Source organism: Rana temporaria, chromosome 4 (genome assembly GCF_905171775.1).
Source record: "Rana temporaria chromosome 4, aRanTem1.1, whole genome shotgun sequence".
NCBI classification, from domain to species: Eukaryota; Metazoa; Chordata; class Amphibia; order Anura; family Ranidae; genus Rana; species Rana temporaria.
The window spans coordinates 13031609-13049089 of NC_053492.1; the positions used below are offsets into that span (position 1 = coordinate 13031609).

The 17481-nt window shown below is 44.1% G+C and overlaps 1 protein-coding gene across 1 annotated transcript; it reads right to left on the bottom strand.

The window, feature by feature from the left end:
- Positions 1-6998: 6998 nt before the first annotated feature.
- LOC120935534 (gastrula zinc finger protein XlCGF17.1-like) lies at positions 6999-16194 on the bottom strand. The gene is made up of 2 exons (XM_040347584.1): positions 15416-16194; positions 6999-7035 (listed from the first exon to the last, which is right to left on the bottom strand). The coding sequence occupies exons 1-2, from the start codon at positions 16183-16185 to the stop codon at positions 6999-7001; spliced, it is 807 nt and encodes a 268-aa protein (XP_040203518.1). The 5' UTR covers positions 16186-16194.
- Between the last annotated feature and the right edge of the window lie 1287 nt (positions 16195-17481).

Genomic DNA, 17481 nt, shown 5'->3' on the forward strand with positions numbered 1-17481 from the left:
TCTACTTCCTCCCAACTTACCTCTCACCTGGAACTTCCTATTTATACCTGACATCACTTCCTGTCTGTGTCCCGCAGAGACTTCCAGTCTTGTTATAAGTGATATCACCACCTTGTGGAGCTCAGAGGAATTGCAGCCCCAAGAAATGCCTCATAGTGTGAACAAATTCCTGTCATTCTTTTCAAGGGTCTTAGATGCTGCTGGACAGGGCCGATCCTAGGGTCACAGGCGCCTGGGTGCAGAAATATTTCTGGCGGCCCCACATGGGCGTCGTCATTTTACCAACTCCTCCCCTTTACAAATGTTTCTATGGCAATGACTCAACCACAGAGCTGCTCCCCCACAAAGTCTTCATTACCCTGGGATCCTTACATGATCTCGTAACAATAAACAAAATACAGGAAGAGAAGCAGAGTACTTTATTGGGACCTGGAGGGGGAGCCTCTGTGATGGACACAGAGAGGGCTTCTGTTAGAGAGTCTGTTAGATGTTCGGCGCCCCCAACTCTACAGGAGCCTGGGTGCAATGCACCCTGTGCACCCTGCCTAGGATCGGCCCTGCTGCTGAATTTTGGCTACTGTTCCATCATGTCCTCATTCTGCAGTTTTCTCTGTACAGAGTAGCAATGAGGTGATGACTGCTGAAACACTCTCTGGGTTCCATCACCAGGCACTGCAATTATAGCAGACTGTTGGGACTTAGTTTATCTCACTGACACCAACGATGGGACTTATTTTATCCCACTGACACCAACAATGGGACTTATTTTATCTCACCGACACCAAGATAAAACGTATTTTATCCCATTGACACCAACAATGGAACTTATTTTATGTCACTGACACCAACGATGGGATTTATTTTATCTCACTGACACCAACAATGGGACTAATTTTATCTCACTTACACCAACAATGGGACTTATTTTTATCACACTGATCGATTTTTGCATTTAATTAATCGCTGATAATGATAACATTAATTATTTTATCTCACTGACTTTTTATATCCCACTGTTGCCACCAATGATGGGACTTATTTTATTACTTTTGGTGATAGGGCATCAGGACATGTCATTCATGGCAAGTGAGTGACAAGAGTAGGATTCGATTTTTCTAAATATGGCCATGGCAATATTTGGTCAGTGATGTCAGCCACCATCCCCACTCCTTACTTTACATTCTCCTGTCAGCAGGGATTCCACGACCGACAACTGCATGGGCTGAGTGGGGATGCATCACTGGTTGCTGGGAAGCAAGCGGCCACTGGCTTACCTATCAATCAGCTTGAGTGGAAAGCTATTTACCTGTAGCAGTAATACCGCTGCTACAGGTTTCACTTCCTGGTGCAGTCAGAGGTTTGGCTTGTCGAGCAGAACACCCCATTTATCCCACCCATTGGCAGAACACTCAATAAGGAAAATTAGGACTGAATTCCTCCCTAGGCTGAGCACACCAACTCTTTAAATTGAAAGCAAAGGCTAAACGTTCTGTTTAGTGGAATGATATGGAAGGTAGGATTGAAGTTTAGATGTCCATTGATGAAGTAAGAAGACATGGTGGAGTAGATCAATCTCTGAAGTGAAGTCTTCAGCTTAGATGTACAGTGGAACCTTGGATTACAAGCATAATCCATTCCGGGAGAATGCTTGTGATCAAAGCACTCGCATATCAAAGCGAGTTTCCCCATAGAAGTCAATGGAAACGACGATAATTTGTTCCACATTGACTTCTATTGCATGCAATACTGCGTGTGGCCAGAGGTGGGGGGCGCCGGAGAGACTTAGAAATACTCCGAGACTGCTCGGATGCACTTGGAAACCCTCGGAAAGGATAGGAAACACTTGGTAACAGAGTATTTCCAAGCGGCTCAGAGTGTGACTGGCGCCCCCGCACCTCTGGCTAAATGTGGTACTACACAACGCAGAGGCTTGAATCCTCGTTTTGCAAGACAACATTCGCAAGCAGAGTAAAAAAAATAATGGCTCGTATTGCGAAACGCTCGTTAACCACGTTAATCGCACAATCCAAGTTAATTTCCTGAAGTTAAACAGACTCAACAAAGAAATGACTAAGGCCCCTTCCACACGGGGCAGGTTTCATTGGAGTCTTGTGTAGGGCGGAAACAAACACAGCCTGCTCTCCTGTATGGGTGGTCAGATGTAAGCAGACCACCTGTACCTTTTAAACCCGACTGCCATCTGATCCGACCTGCCAGGCGGATGGCAGAATCCCAGGCGGATGGGGAAAGTCTGTTTTTAGTGGATAGGATCGGATCAGATGTTGACAGGTGTCAACAGACATATCCGTTGACACCCACTGTTCCATAGAGGAGATTGGAGGGTCCAATTGGGTCTGCCGGAGAAAGTGACAGTGTGAAAGGGGTCTTATTTTATTAATTTTTTTATAAAAAAATTTTTTTAAAGTGTATTTTGTGCATGTACTCGAGAGAGGAGCCGGACTGCAGGAGTTGGGAGTAGGCAGGCCTCCCCCAGAGGCTTTCTCCATGCCCCGGGTGGCAATGGCGGGTGTGTGAGGGGGTCCTCCCACACAGCCTGCCCTACCTGCTCCGCTTTGAAGCCCAACGGGGCAGAGGGACTCCCTATGAGGGAGTGAGAGGATTTGCCCGCTCAACCAGCCCCGTTAGTCCTTCGCCTCTCTTTTTTAGGTCAAAGTGCGTGCATGTTAACCCAATTTCGAGTGCGTGTAAGTGTGGTGTTTTTTTGTGGGAGGGGGGAGGGCGTACTAAGCACAGGCTTACCTCGCATAGCACACCCACCGGGAGCCGGGCTGAGACCACCAAACTCAATTCACATGTAGCCGAGACCGGGATCCGAACCCCTAGCTGCAGAGGTGAATGGCTTATCAGCGCAGTGCCAATCGCGTTGAGCCACCGCAGCTCCCATGAAAGGGGTGTTAGAAGAAGAAGAAGAAGAAGCAGCAAGGCACAAATGGATTGGACAGTAAAAAATAATAAGTGGTGATTCTGAGTGGTAGTATACTGCAAGTTTCCCCCTGCAAAGGTTCATGGGGGGGTAAACAGCATCATCACACGCATTCCTGGAGTTTCTTACTTCTATTTTTTTATAATTGGTGGATGTTTATTTAGAGTAGAACTTTAGACAAAACTTTATTTTTTTCATTTTGGATAAGGGAGGGTTATAACCCTTGTCAATATTTTTTTCCACCTGTGTCCCATTGCAGAGATTTCCCTTCACTTCCTGGCTCACAGACACACAGTAATGCCGCGTACACACCATCGCTTTCTGCGATGAAAAAATGCGACGCTTTATGTGCTTGAAAAAAACGACGTTTTTCAAACTTCAATTTGTACAACGACGTAGCATACACACCTTCACTTTTTCACAACGCTCTAGCAAAGCGCAGTTCCGTCAATCACGCACGACGTCACTATAAAGGGTCGTTTCCATGCGGAAGACGGCCTCTTTTGCTGATATCGTGTTGCTGCGTGTTAGTAAAAGTTTGGTGAGATACGATTCGTGATTTTCAGTGACTGTGCTTTAAATTTCGTTTTCTGTCGTACAGTTTGTCTATTTGTCGTCGGATCTGTGATACAGTGCTTGTACTAAGGACGTATTTGTTTTGGCATTACGTTTTGTGTGCACGGTGCTGTTTAGCAGGTCGTTCTTCAAAGGCCATTCTGTACTTCAGGGCGTAATTTTTAGTCTGATCTGATTTGACGACCGTTTTCTAGCCATGTTGCGGGTACGAACTCATCGCCGAGATCGTGCTGTGCTTGTTGTTAGGATGTGTGCTGCATCCCAGCGACGGTCCATGAACAGGGTGAGGAGGAGGTTGTGGACCAAGAACTGGTTGCTATGCAGGGACCAGTTCTCTCATATGCCTCTGCTGCGGGAGATCCGAGAAAATAACCCTGATGATTTCAGGAATTTTCTTAGGATGTCTGACCCCGTATTTCAGCAGCTTTTGGCTTCGGTGTCACCATATATCACCAGGCAGGACACCGTTATGCGGGAAGCCATCACTGCTGAGCAGAGGCTAGTTGCAACGTTGCGCTACCTTGCAACAGGGAGAAGTCTGCAGGACTTGAAGTTCTCGACGGGCATCTCCCCCCAGGCTCTGGGCCTCATAATCCCGGATACCTGTTAGGCCATCATTCAGGTTCTTCAGGAGGACTATGTTAAGGTAAGTGGTGTTCTTTCAATGGTCAAACTATGGCCCTAAAAAAAAAAAATTACCTGTTTCTAATATGCTCAGAATGTTCACTTTGTCTCCATGTATGCTGTTCTACACAATTTGTAAAGCCCTACATGTTTATTGTATTTTGCCAACCTGTCCATCATTCTATGTTGTGGCCAAACCCACCTAGCATAGTCCCTATATCCCCGTTTATTTGTGGCCTCCATTGTAGTGCTGCATTTTGTGTGTCCCTATATCCCCGTTTATTTGTGGCCTCCATTGTCCAAACCCCCCCCCCCCCAAGATTTTTTCACTACATACTAATAATTATTTTTATTATTATTTTATCTTTTTTGTGGGGTTGTTTCTCAGGTGACAAACTCATCTTGGGCCCCCACTCCCCCTAAATATATTTTTAGAACATCAGAGGGGGTGATTAATATGCTTAGTGTTCACATGTTATTTTTTAATACTAACCTTTTTTGTTTAAGTTTTGGTGGGATCCCTTGATATTGTAGCTATATTCTGTTCACAATGTTTGTTTGAATGTATTTTTTATTTTCTTTCTATCCAGTTCCCCACCACGCCACAGGAATGGCAGACTGTGGCAGCGGACTTCTCCCAGCGTTGGAACTTTCCGAACTGCGGAGGAGCCATTGATGGCAAGCACATCCGCATTGTGCCCCCACCCCATAGTGGATCCCATTTCTACAACTACAAGGGGTTCCACAGCGTTGTTTTGATGGCGGTGGTCTCTGCCAATTATGAGTTCATGTACGTGGATGTTGGGAAAAATGGCCGGATGTCGGACGGCGGTGTCTTTGCGGAGACGGAGTTCGCCCAACGGCTTCAGTCGGAGGACCTAGGATTGCCACCTGCGGAGGAGAACGAAGAGGGTCTGCCCTTCGTGTTTGTTGCAGATGAGGCTTTTGGTTTGGGTCCCCACCTCATGAGGCCATTTCCCGTACGCACACTCACCCATGAGAGGAGGGTTTTTAATTATCGGCTGGCCAGAGCAAGACGTGTGGTAGAGAATGCCTTTGGAATCATGGCCAGCCGATTCCGATTGTTTTTAACAGCAATAAACCTTGCGGAATACAAATGGAATTACATCATCCTATGTTGTTGCATTCTCCACAATTTTTTAAAGAGACATTCACAAAATTATCTCACGGTATTGCCTGATGAGGCTGATGTTGTGGCTCCGGAGCCGGGACGTCAGGCTAGCCATAGAGGCTTGGCCCCCCAAACCGCACGTGCAGTGCGTCAATCCTATGTGGACTATTTTATGGGGAGGGGGGCCATTGCAATGCCCGATCTTCAATAAATAATAAAATTTACTTTTTGCTTGATTAAACAGTGTTTATTTTTTTGTTTTTCTTTATTTTTTATTTTTTGGGGGTAATGTTTCTTTTTCCTAGGTTCTCATCCAGCCATGTGTTTGGGATGTCATAAATTCCCATGAGTGTTAAATCTTAATAACTCAACAAATATGCCTGAGTAATTTAATGAGTCAGCATTGATACCAATAACTACACACACATTTTTTGGAGTACAAAATATTTTTTATTTTTGTTTTTGTTTTTTTTATTTGTACAAAATAGAATCATTTTTTTCATTTTTTTGTCTTTTTTTTAATTAGTACAAAATAGAATCATTTTTTTAATTTTTTTGTCTTTTTTTTAATTAGTACAAAATAGAATAATTTTTTTCATTTTTTTGTCTTTTTTTTTATTAGTACAATATAAAATCATTTTTTTCATTTTTTTGTCTTTTTTTTTATTTGTACAAAATAGAATTTTTTTTTTTTTTTTTTTGGTTTTTAAAATTCTTTGTAAATAAAATGAACACAAACAATTAAACCCTCCCCAAAACATTAATTAAATTTTTAAGCTGCCGTTCCAGCGTCTTCGCTTTGTGGCGAATTTCCCGGCAGGCCAGACGTATGTCCTCGACTTGGGCCCTGCAGGTGAGAACCTCGCCGATGAGGAGCTGGGCACTATACGTGTCCAGTCCCTGACCAGCCCGATTTCCTCCTGAAATGTGGAACCAAAACATGTGTTAAAAGATTGTATGCCTATATCTATATTCCCTGAAAATGTGTTATATGTTACTTTACCGGATGTTGTGGCAGGTTCCTCTTCATCTACATCCCTCGGGGGTGTGGCTTGGTTGGCTTGTGCCTCCTGCCTTGCTGCTTCATTGTGCCCTACAAGATTGAAGAAAGGGAAAACGAAAACAGGAGGTTAAAACATTACGAGCGGCCTGAAATGACCCAAAAATATTGTAAATTTAAAAAAAAGAGGGCAATATTGTTGATTTTAAAAAGCGTTGCAAGAAAATAGACCAGTATTTAATCCATTCACAAAGTAATGTCAAATCTGGTGACAATTGTTTTTTTTTTCTATATGTAAGCTAACCAAGTATCCCCTGGATCTGCTCACCCCTGTGTGTGACCCAACATAGGTTGTGATTGTGACAAACAATTGTGCTACTGAGTACACATGTTCAATAAAAAAAGGAGTAGCAAACGCTCCTTTTTGGGAATCTCAAGGTATTTACGTTTCTTCAAAAATAAGCTGAAACACATTTACATCAATACCAGAATTGAAGACACCTTTTAAGCCCCAAAAATGTCACAACTTTCATATTTGTGTCGAATAATTGGTCCTAGGAGTCGTCGTTCATTCGCCCCCAATTCCTACATTTACGTTTTTATTTATGATACAGTGCTTCAACTCCCCTTTGCACATGCAAACTAGGCATGATGCCATTTCTCAGTAATATGGTATTGAATTCTTGAAAGTCAGCGAATGAACGACGACTACGACGACTGAATCATGCGTCCACATTTATAGTATTAATTATGGTCAACCTGCAAAACAAATAAACATGGCACAAAGAACACACCAAAATAATTAATACACATGGAAAAAACTTACTTCTTCTTCGAATCACCCTATTTATTTTGGCAAGTTGGTGGGGTTCCCTCTTTTTTAAATCGGACCACCTTTTGCGCAGGTGCTCTCTGCTCCGGTGTTTTCCAAACTTCCGCTGGAGCCTACGGATGACCTTCTCCATAATTTTTGCTTTCACTTTATTTGGATGCATGTAGGGGCCATGCTTGGCATCATAGTCCTCCCTCCTCAATATGGTGACCATCTCCACCATTTCATTAAATGTCATGTTGGAGGCTCTGCATCTGAATCTGCGGCGTGGTTGGGCCTGGCCTGCCTCCTGGCTTGAGCTGGAATACACCTCCATGTTGTCCATCTTTTCTCCCTCACCAAACGACAGAGAAGGGGCGTGGAAAGGACGATACCGAACGTCAGGGGCGGGGTGTCGTGCGGAGCGTCACGTGTGCGTAGTGTAAAAAGGGATCGGACGTGTTTGTAAACGGCGTGCATAGTCTGTGGAAGAAGGCGTAAATCACGATCTTTCATAACGACGATACGTAAGTTTTTTTTTGCGACTTTATTATAGTGAAGAGGGAATGAGTTTGTGGGCTAGTTAGGGGAAGTAAGCTAGTGGCTTTAATGACATTATGTTTTGGCTTCTGTTTCATGTGCAGAAAGAATGGATGCCTTCAAGGATGAGGAGTTCATGACTGATTTTATTCAAAAATGGAAGGAACATCCTGTTCTGTGGCAAACCAAAAACACAATCAATAAAAACAAAGATGCCAGGGAAAAAGCAAAAGAGAGCATGCTTGAATTTGTGAAAACAAGGGTCCCCCACGCCACAAAAGACACAGTGAAGAACAAAATAAATTCCATCAGGGGCACCTACAGGGCCCAACGGGTCCAAGTCCTGGCCTCAATGAGGTCTGGGGCTGCAGCTGACTCCATCTACAAACCAACCCTGTGGTACTACAGTCAGCTACATTTCCTGGACGACCACATTGAGACCAGGGCATCCCTGTCTACCCTTCCCCCAAGAGGTAGCTCCCAGCTTCCCAGCAGCCAATCCTCCAGTCTTCTCTGCAGACAAGAGCAGGCAAGCTCGGAGGAAGAGCAAGAGTTCCTGGAGGACCCCAATTGTGAGCCATGGAGCATGGTATGTGTTTTTTGCATGAATTTAGTTAGTATATGACAAGTATAGTAATAATGTTAAATTTATGTTACTATTGTTCTAATTTCTAATTGAATCTCCAAAGTTTAGGGATAAGATCAATAGTCAGTAGTGGCAAAACAGGATGGGGCCAAAATTGCACAATTAATAATGTTTATGAAGGAGTGGGTGGCATTTTCAGAGAGGCCAGTAGGGGGGAGTAACGCAATACACCTGCAAGGGGTCCCAGATGGAAAACACCCTTTTTGAGTACAATCTAGTTGACACGAAATTAAAATATTAATTTTTGGGGGAAAAGGCCACTTATTTCTTAAATTAGGCATGCAACAACCCACATAATTCCAGGGGGACCATGTCTGAAGGTGTGTAAGGGGCCACATAATTAGGGATGGCGACCCTGTGTGTAATATATATTGACATTCAATTTGCATCACTCATGATTTTAAAAATGTGTGTGATTAATGACAAACATAAATAAACTATGTTCCTTTTTTTGGATACACAGGCAGACCAAAGCCAGGAACAGACAGGGCCCACAGTGAGCCAGGAAGAGACAGGGCCCACAGGGAGCCAGGAGGAGCCAGGGCCAACTGCAAGGCAGGAGGTGGCAGAGCCCACTGGGAGCCAGGAGGCACGCCGGCGGGATACCATCTCCCGGATCCCTCCATTCCGCAATCCCAATAAACGGCTCAGGAGTATGCGACAAATGGAGGAGGAGACCCAGGGCCTGCTTCGCCAAGCTACTGCAGCCATCCGAGAGCCACCCAGTGAAGTTGAGGGGTTCGCAGCGCTCATTGCAGCCAAGCTGTACAATCTTGAGCAGAGCCAGCGTGTGCGCTGCGAACTCCTCATGTTCAAAGCCATAAGCATGGCATCCCTGGGGCAGCTCGATGACGACACCGACATTGTGCGGATTGCTCCTCCTGTCCTTGCTGCTCCTCCTGCTCCTGCTCCTCCTCTTCATGAGGCTGCTCTGGCTCCTGGCACTTCATCTCCTCCAGGAACCCAGCCCCCAAGGACTCGGGCTGCAGGGAAGACTGCAGGGAAGGCTGCTGGGAAGAAAAAGCCCAAGAAATAATACGGTGCCCCTGATGGAATTTTAATGTGGACTCACAGGCTGTATTTGTGGCTTCGGGGACCCTTGTTTTCAGAAATATTCAAGCATGCTCTAAAGTGCTGCCTTCCTTGGCATCTTTGTTTTTATTATGTTGTGTTTTTGGGTTGCCACCATTTTTATTTTGAATGTTTGTGCAGAATAAATGCTATGTTAATTTTTCAGCCACATTTGACCATGTTTCTTTATTGTAGATTTAAGAGATCATTAGTGAGTGGGCAGACCCATTCCCAAATAGTTCTTGCAAACATTAACAAGGTAAAAAAAACATGCTTGTGGGTGAGTTAAAGAAAAAATTATGTTGTTGCAGCCACTTCACACACTCCCAAATCAACACAAAATTGAGATTTAAACTAAAATTGGTGAGAAAATAAAAATCCCAAAAAAAAAGGTGGACCAATATATATATTTTAAATTTTAAAGATGGAAGATACAACTAAATAACAGAACACAAACATAAACATTATCAAACAAGAAAGAAACAAATTCAAAAATTGTCATAACTATGTAACAAGATCAGCCGCAACAAACGTCCATTTCTGGGTAGCAGTTAAAAGCAGGGGTTAAAGAAGCGCTTTCTTTTCTTGTCTATAAGCTGAAAAAGACCTTAACGAATGTGCTGATTCCATTCTGAACAGTCGTTTTACATGAATGAGCGCTGCCGTCTCCTAACTTGCTTCTGAGCATGCGCGTGCTTAAAACGACGTTTTTACGTACACACGGTCAATGTTTAGAACACAGAAAACGACGTCGGCCAAAAACGACACATAAAATTGAAGCATGCTTCAATTTTTTTCTGTCGTTTTTTAGAAGACATAAAACGACGTTTTTGCCCACACACGATCAATTAAATTGACGTTTTTAAAAACGTCGTTTTTTTTTCATCGCAGAAAGCGATGGTGTGTACGCGGCATTAGTGAGAGGAAATCCCTGCAAATTAAAGTAATCCTTTGGGAATGCGACGGTCGGAAGCCTGTCAATCAGATAGGAATGCCCAGTCCCGCAGAAGACATACTGTACCTAGAAGCGGCGGTGAAAGTCGGTATGTACGGAAAAAACCCCCCAAAAAAACAGCCGATTGTCATTAGGACAACTCGGCTGAATGTAATGTTAAAAATTTATTTTTTGGGTGAACCTCCACTTTAACCACTTGCCTACTGTGCACATCCACCCCCTTCCTGCCCAGACGAGATTTTAGCTTCCGGCACTGCGTCGCTTTAACTGACAATTGTGCAGTCATGCGACGTGGCTCCCAAACTAAATTTACGTCCTTTTTTTCCCCACAAATAGAGCTTTCTTTTGGTGGTATTTGATCGCCTGTGCGGTTTTTATTTTTTGGGCTATAAACAAAAAAAGAGCGTCAATTTTGAAAAAAAACACAATATTTTTTCCTTTTTGCTATAATAAATTTCACATTTTAAAAAAAATATATTTGTTTTTTCTTAGTTTAGGGCGATACGTATTCTTCCACATATTTTTGGTAAAAAAAAAAAAATCGCAATAACCTGGTTTGCGCAAAAGTTATATTGCCTACAAAATAGGGGACATTTTTTTTTTTTACTAGGAATGGCGGCGATCTGCGTTTTTTTCGGGACTGCGACATTATAGCGGACACATCGGACACATTTTTGGGACCATTTACATTTATACAGTGAACAGTGCTATAAATATGCATTGATTACTGTATAAATGTGACTGGCAGGGAAGGGGTTAACCACTAGGGGGCGGGGAAGGGGTTAAATGTGTATCCTGGGTGTGTTCTAACTGTAGGGGGAGGGGGGTGACTGGGGGAGGTGACCGATCTGTGTCCCTATGTACAAGGGACACAGATCGGTCTCCTCTCTCCCTGACAGGACGTGGAGCTCTGTGTTTACACACAGAGCTCCACGTCCCTGCTCAGTTACTGGGCAATCGCGGGTGCCCGGCGGCCATCGCTGTGTTCCCAGTGACGCGTCGCGCGTGCCCTAGAGGCTTTAAATGAGAGGACGCCATATGACGTCCTGTCGGAACAATAGAGCATTCCGCCCGCCGTCATTTGACGGCGGGCGGATGTTAAGTGGTTAAAGGGGTTGTTAAGGTAAAGAAAAGAATTCCCTAAATAGCTTCCTTTACCTTAGTGCAGTCCTCCTTCACTAACCCCATCCTTCGATTTTGTTTTTAAATGTCTTTAGTTCTTCTGAGAAATCCTCACTTCCTGTTCTTCTGTCTGTAACTACACACCGTATTGCGAGGCTTTCTCCCTGGTGTGGAGAAAGCCTCTTGAGGGGGAGGGGGGCGAGAGGGTCAGGACGCTATCTACTTTGCAGATAGAGAAAGGAGCTGTGTGTTTGTGGGCATCCTGAGCCTCCTGCTTGCTCCCTCATGAGGCTTTCTCCACACCAGGGAGAAAGTGTTGCATTACTGTGTGTAGTTACAGACAGAAGAACAGGAAGTGAGGATTTCTCAGAAGAACTAAGGACATTTAAAAGCAAAATCGAAGGATAAAGGTAAGTGAAGGAGGACTGCACTAAGGTAAAGGAAGCTATTTAGGGAATTTTAATGGAAGTGATTTTGCACTTGATATGATTGTTGCAACATATAAATGGGGTCTTTGTATGCATCCCTCTATGTCTCTACATGTTTCATGGAATAAACTTGCTTGTTCAGGTGGACTCCAGGGGCAATATACTAGGAGGAATAGACAGTGGTTGTCTTTGTGTCCTCTCTTTCGTCCTTTGGAGAATGTGGCCATCAGACCGATTGCTTAAGGCAGGGCTCGACAAATCCTGGGCACCAGGTCGCCATGGCGACTAGAAATGGTGTCCTGGCGACTTGGCTTGGAAGGTGGGCAAGCATACCCCCATCCTGGAGGGCAGTAAGGCCTGAGACATTATCCATTTCGAACTGTAGATCACCTGATCAACATAATTGTGCGCAAGAGTGTTCGTTTTCTGTGAACAACATACTTGGAGTCAGACCTTTCTTCACAGGAAAAACCCCATCCAGGTGGAAGCTTCCATCACTGGGACCCCAGGGGGGGTCGGACGAGTGCAGGAACACTCCACACAGAAGCGACTAAATTGGCAGGGGTTAGCCAGAGACTCAAGAGGAGGTGTAACACTACTCAATAGACATTTACACAGCTAGGACAGTTGGATTACTTCTTCTACTGGAATCTACTATACCTGGCAGATTCCATATATGGCCATTATATGGAGGCAAAGATCATAGGATGAAATACCATATTAACCACTTGACCACTGGGCACCCTTAATAACCAGACCAATTTTCAGCTTTCGGTGCTCTCACATTTTGAATGACAATAACTCAGCCATACAACACTGTATCCATATGAAATTTTCGTCCTTTTTTTCACACAAATAGAGCTTTCTTTTGGTGGTATTTGATCATCTCTGCGTTTTTTTCTCTCGCTATAAATGAAAAAAGAACGTAAATTTTGTAAAAAAAATGAATTTTAATGGCACTGGTGTGGCTCTGGTGGCACTGATTAGTACACAGGTGGCACTGGTGGGCACAGGCGGCACCGACGTGGCACTGATGGGCACAGGCTGTAGTGGCACTGGTGTGGCTCTGGTAGCACTGATTAGCGCACAGGCGGCACTGGTGGGCACAGGCGGCACTCGTGGGCACTGATGTGGCGCAGATAAGCACTGGTGGGCACAGGTGTGGCACTGGTGTGAACTGTAGTGGCACTGGTGTTGGTTTGGTGGCACAGATGTGGCACTGCTCAATAGAAAAAAACTCACTGTTTGGGTCACAAATCACTCTCCTCTCCTCTCACGCTGGATCGGTGTGAGGAGAGTGATGAACTTGCAATGGCCCTGCTGTCTGTTTGTTTACATTTGTGATCGCTCCGTCATTGGACGGAGCGATCACGTGGTAAACGGCCGCTGTCATTGGCCGTTTACCGAGATCCGTGTTGCTACGGGTCCCGTGGACCCGGCGCGCACGGATGTTCCCGTGTGCGCGTGCCGGAAGGATTCTCTGGGAGGATGTTAATTAACGGCCTCCCAGAGTTAAGCAACCGCCCTGTAGACGTACTTTTGCTATAGGGCAGTTGTAAAGTGGTTAATAAAAGATGCACTACTTATTAAAACAGTCCATCCAGAGAGAATCCATAAATACAAGGGTGTACTCAGAGTGTATAACAGAAACAAATCTGCAGGTGAAATGACGATCCTCCACCAACACCACAGCAAACTGGGCCTCTTACCCTCAGAAGTGGACCACTAGATTATAGATGGTCTGACAACACTCCAAAACCCATCACTCTTGTTGCTGCTTACCATGGACTGCATAAAGATTAAGGCTCAAATTCAGTTTTTTCCCTCTGAGAGCGTCTCTCCACAGGTTAGATTACCATATAGCTGTGACAAAATGAGAAGACAGAGAGCCTCCTAGTGTAGTATGTAAATCACTTAGGTATTTATTAAAACATATTCAGAATACTCATACATTAGAAGAAAAAATCGAGCATGTCATCACAATTAACTGATTAACCAACAAAATGGGCGCGGTCCACGTGTGCAGCAACGTCATGAGTCCAGGCTCTAACCAATGAGTTTCGTCGCATCAGACATCATCAGGGGCATCAAAATGAAATGAAATAAAATATAGTTGTTTTTTTTTCAAAAATTAGACCTATAATGCCGCGTACAGACGGTCGTTTTTTGTGATGAAAAAATGACCGTGTGTGGGGAAAACGTAGTTTTATGTCTTCTGAAAAACGACAAAACATGCTCGAATTTTTTGTGTCGTTTTTCAAAACGTCGTTTTTTGTGTCAATTAAAATGATAGTGTGTGGGCAAAACGACGTTTTTAAACCTGCGCATGCTCAGATGCAAGTTATGAAGCAAGCTTCAATGGAACAGAGTGCCGTCGTACGTGCTGAAGGTAACCGCGCTTTGCTAGAGCATTTTGAAAAACTATGGTGTGTAGGCAACGTCGTTTTTGAAAATGAAGTTTCAAAAACGTTGTTTTTTTTCATCACATAAAACGTTGTTTTGTTTTATCACAAAAAATGACCGTCTGTACGCGGCATAAGTGTTCGAGAATGTTTACACCACAAAGTTTACTCAGCTAATGAAAGATACTGGGGGTCATTTACGAAAGGCAAATCCACTTTGCACTACATGTGCAAAGTGCACTTGGAAGTGCAGCCGCTGTAAATCTGAGGGGTAGATCTGAAATGAGGGGAAGCTCTGCTAATTTTATCATCCAATCATGTGCAAGCTAAAATGCTGTTTTTTATTTTCCTTGCATGTCCCCCTCGGATCTACAGCGACTGCACTTCCGAGTACTTTTAGTGCAAAGTGGATTTGCCTTTAGTAAATAACCCCCACTGACTCCATTTTTATTTGTCTACTGATATCAATGGCCAACACGGTACAACACTTCATCCATGTCTTTGGTGATCTCTGATCTCCTTATGAACTGTTTCTTATATGATAAAGATCAGACATGTTGTATATCTGAGGTGTATATCAGGGTGTGCTTCTTCCCCACAGGAGAGCTGTGATGTCCAGCAACATTCATATAGAAGACATTTTCCGCACTCAAGTCACTAATACACCTTGAGGGTTGTGTGAGGTCCCTGATGTACAGGAAGACAGGACTTCAGTGAAGAACAATTCCCTCACTCAGGACATGAACATTCTCCCCCGTGTGAGATCTCTGATGTCTGCAAAGATTGGACTTCCGTGAAAAACATTTCCCGCACTCAGGACATGAATACAGCTTTTCCCCCGTGTGCAATCTCTGATGTGTGATGAGCTCTGATTTTCGTACAAAACATTTCCCACACTCAGAACATGGATCAACCCTCTCCCCTGAGTGCAATTTCTGATGTTTCCTAAGATTGGATTTATGTGGAAAAAATTTCCCACATTCAGGACAGGAATACGGCTTCTCACCTGTGTGAGACCTCTGATGTATATCAAGTACTGATTTGTGTGAAAAACATTTCCCACACTCAGAACAGGAATACACACTCTCACCTGTGTGCAATCTCTGATGATGATTAAGATTGGACTTATCTGAAAAACATTTCCCGCACTCAGGACAGGAATACAGTTTTGTCTCTAGGTGAGACCTCTGATGTCTGACGAGTTTTGATTTCTGTACAAAACATTTCCCACATTCAGGACAGGAGTACGGCTTCTCACCCGTGTGCAGTCTCTGATGTCTGTCAAGATTGCACTTCCGTGAAAAACATTTCCCGCACTCAGAACAGGAAAAAGGCTTCTCATCCGTGTGCAATTTCTGATGTGTGTGAAGATGGGACTTCTGTGAAAAACATTTACCACATTCAAGACAGGAAAATGGCTTCTCCCCCGTGTGAGACCTCTGGTGCTTGACAAGTTCTGATTTTTGTACAAATCGTTTCTCACAATAAGAACAGGAATATGGCTTCTCACCTGTATGAGACCTCTGATGTCCGTAAAGATTGAACTTTCTTGAAAAACATTTCCCACACTCAGAACAGAGATATGGTTTTTCCCCAGTGTGAGACCTCTGATGTATGACAAGTTCAGATTTTTTAACAAAACATTTCCCGCACTCAGAGCATAGATATGGTTTTTCCCCTGTGTGAGCTCTCTGATGTATGACAAGTTGTGATTTTTTTACAAAACATTTTCCGCATTCAGGACAGGAATACAGCTTCTCACCTGTGTGCAATCTCTGATGATTAAGAAGAGAGGACTTCAATGAAAAACATTTCCCACACTCTGAACAGAAAAATGGCTTTTCCCCCGTATGAGTTCTTCGATGTATGGAAAGATGGGACTTCTTTAAAAAACATTTGCCGCACTCAGGACAGGAATGTGGCTTCTCCCCCATGTGAGATCTCTGATGTATGAATAGACTGGACTTCTTTGAAAAACATTTCCCGCACTCAGGACAGGAATGTGGCTCCTCATCTGCATGAGATCTTTTATGCTCATTAAGCTCCGATTCAAAACGGAAAAATTTCCCGCACTCAGTACAGGAAAATCTCATCTCTGTTGGAAGGACGGCACCGTCCCTCACAGTCTGAGGTTCCTCAGGATAAGAGGAATACGATGGTCCGGCACCGTCCCTCACAGTCTGAGGTTCCTCAGGATAAGAGGAATACGATGGTCCGGCACCGTCCCTCACAGTCTGAGGTTCCTCAGGATAAGAGGAATACGATGGTCCGTCTACACTGTGTGGTGCCGGATGGACATTTGAGGTAGTCGGGTTTTCTCCTGGACTATACTGTGTAATGTCCTCATCTTCTACTTTACAGTCTGGAGACAAAGTGAGACAATCCTCTGAGGTTTTCCTCATCTCCTGTCCATCTACTAAAATAGAAATAAAAAGATTATTACTAGACATGAGCAGATTGGTTCCCCTAAACCAGGACTCCGCCCATATCAGGCAGCTTTGTCTCTGAGGATCTTACAATTCCCCCCTCAAGGTAACTAGTAAATGGGTCCTCTGATCTCCTACCAGATAATTTCTTCATTCATGGACCTTAGTCAGAGAGTGAGGAAACAACAAGAACTGTCTTTTAGTCCGTAGGGTTCAAAATTAAGCTAGCCCACCCTTTGCCGCTATAATAGCTTTAACTCTTCTGGGAAGGCTGTCCACAATGTTTAGAAGTGTGTCTATGGGAATGTTTGACCATTCTTCCAGAAGTGTATTTGTGAAGTCAGGTTGGACAAGAAGGCCAAGTTCCTCCACCCCCAAACTCGCTCATCCATGTCTTTATGGACGTTGCTTTGTGCACTGGTCCAAATCATTTGGTGGAGGGGGGATTATTGTTCTGGGGTTGGGCTTGGCCCCTTGGCTCCAGTGAAGGGAACTCTTAAGGCGTCAGCATACCAAAACATTTTGGACAATTTCATGCTCCCAACTTTGTGGGAACAGTTTGGGGATAGCCCCTTCCTGTTCCAACATGACTGTGCACCAGTGCACAAAGCAAGGTACATAAAAGACATGGGTGAGTGAGTTTGGGGTGGAGGAACTTTACTGGCCTGCACAGAGTCCTGACCTTAACCCTATAGAACACCTTTGGGATGCATTAGAGCGGAGACTGCGAGCCATGCCTTCTTATTCAACTTCAGCGCCTGACCTCACAAATGTGATTCTGGGAGAATGGTCAAACATTCCCAT

Excerpts from the sequence above, each read along its gene's own strand:
- LOC120935534 (XM_040347584.1), bottom strand. The coding sequence starts at position 16,185 with ATGGGGGAGAAGCCACATTCCTGTCCTGAGTGCGGCAAATGTTTTTTA. Across the intron at positions 7,036-15,415 it reads TCTCACCTAGAGACAAAACT|GTTGACCATAATTAATACTA; the intron begins GTATTCCTGTCC and ends TTTGTTTTGCAG.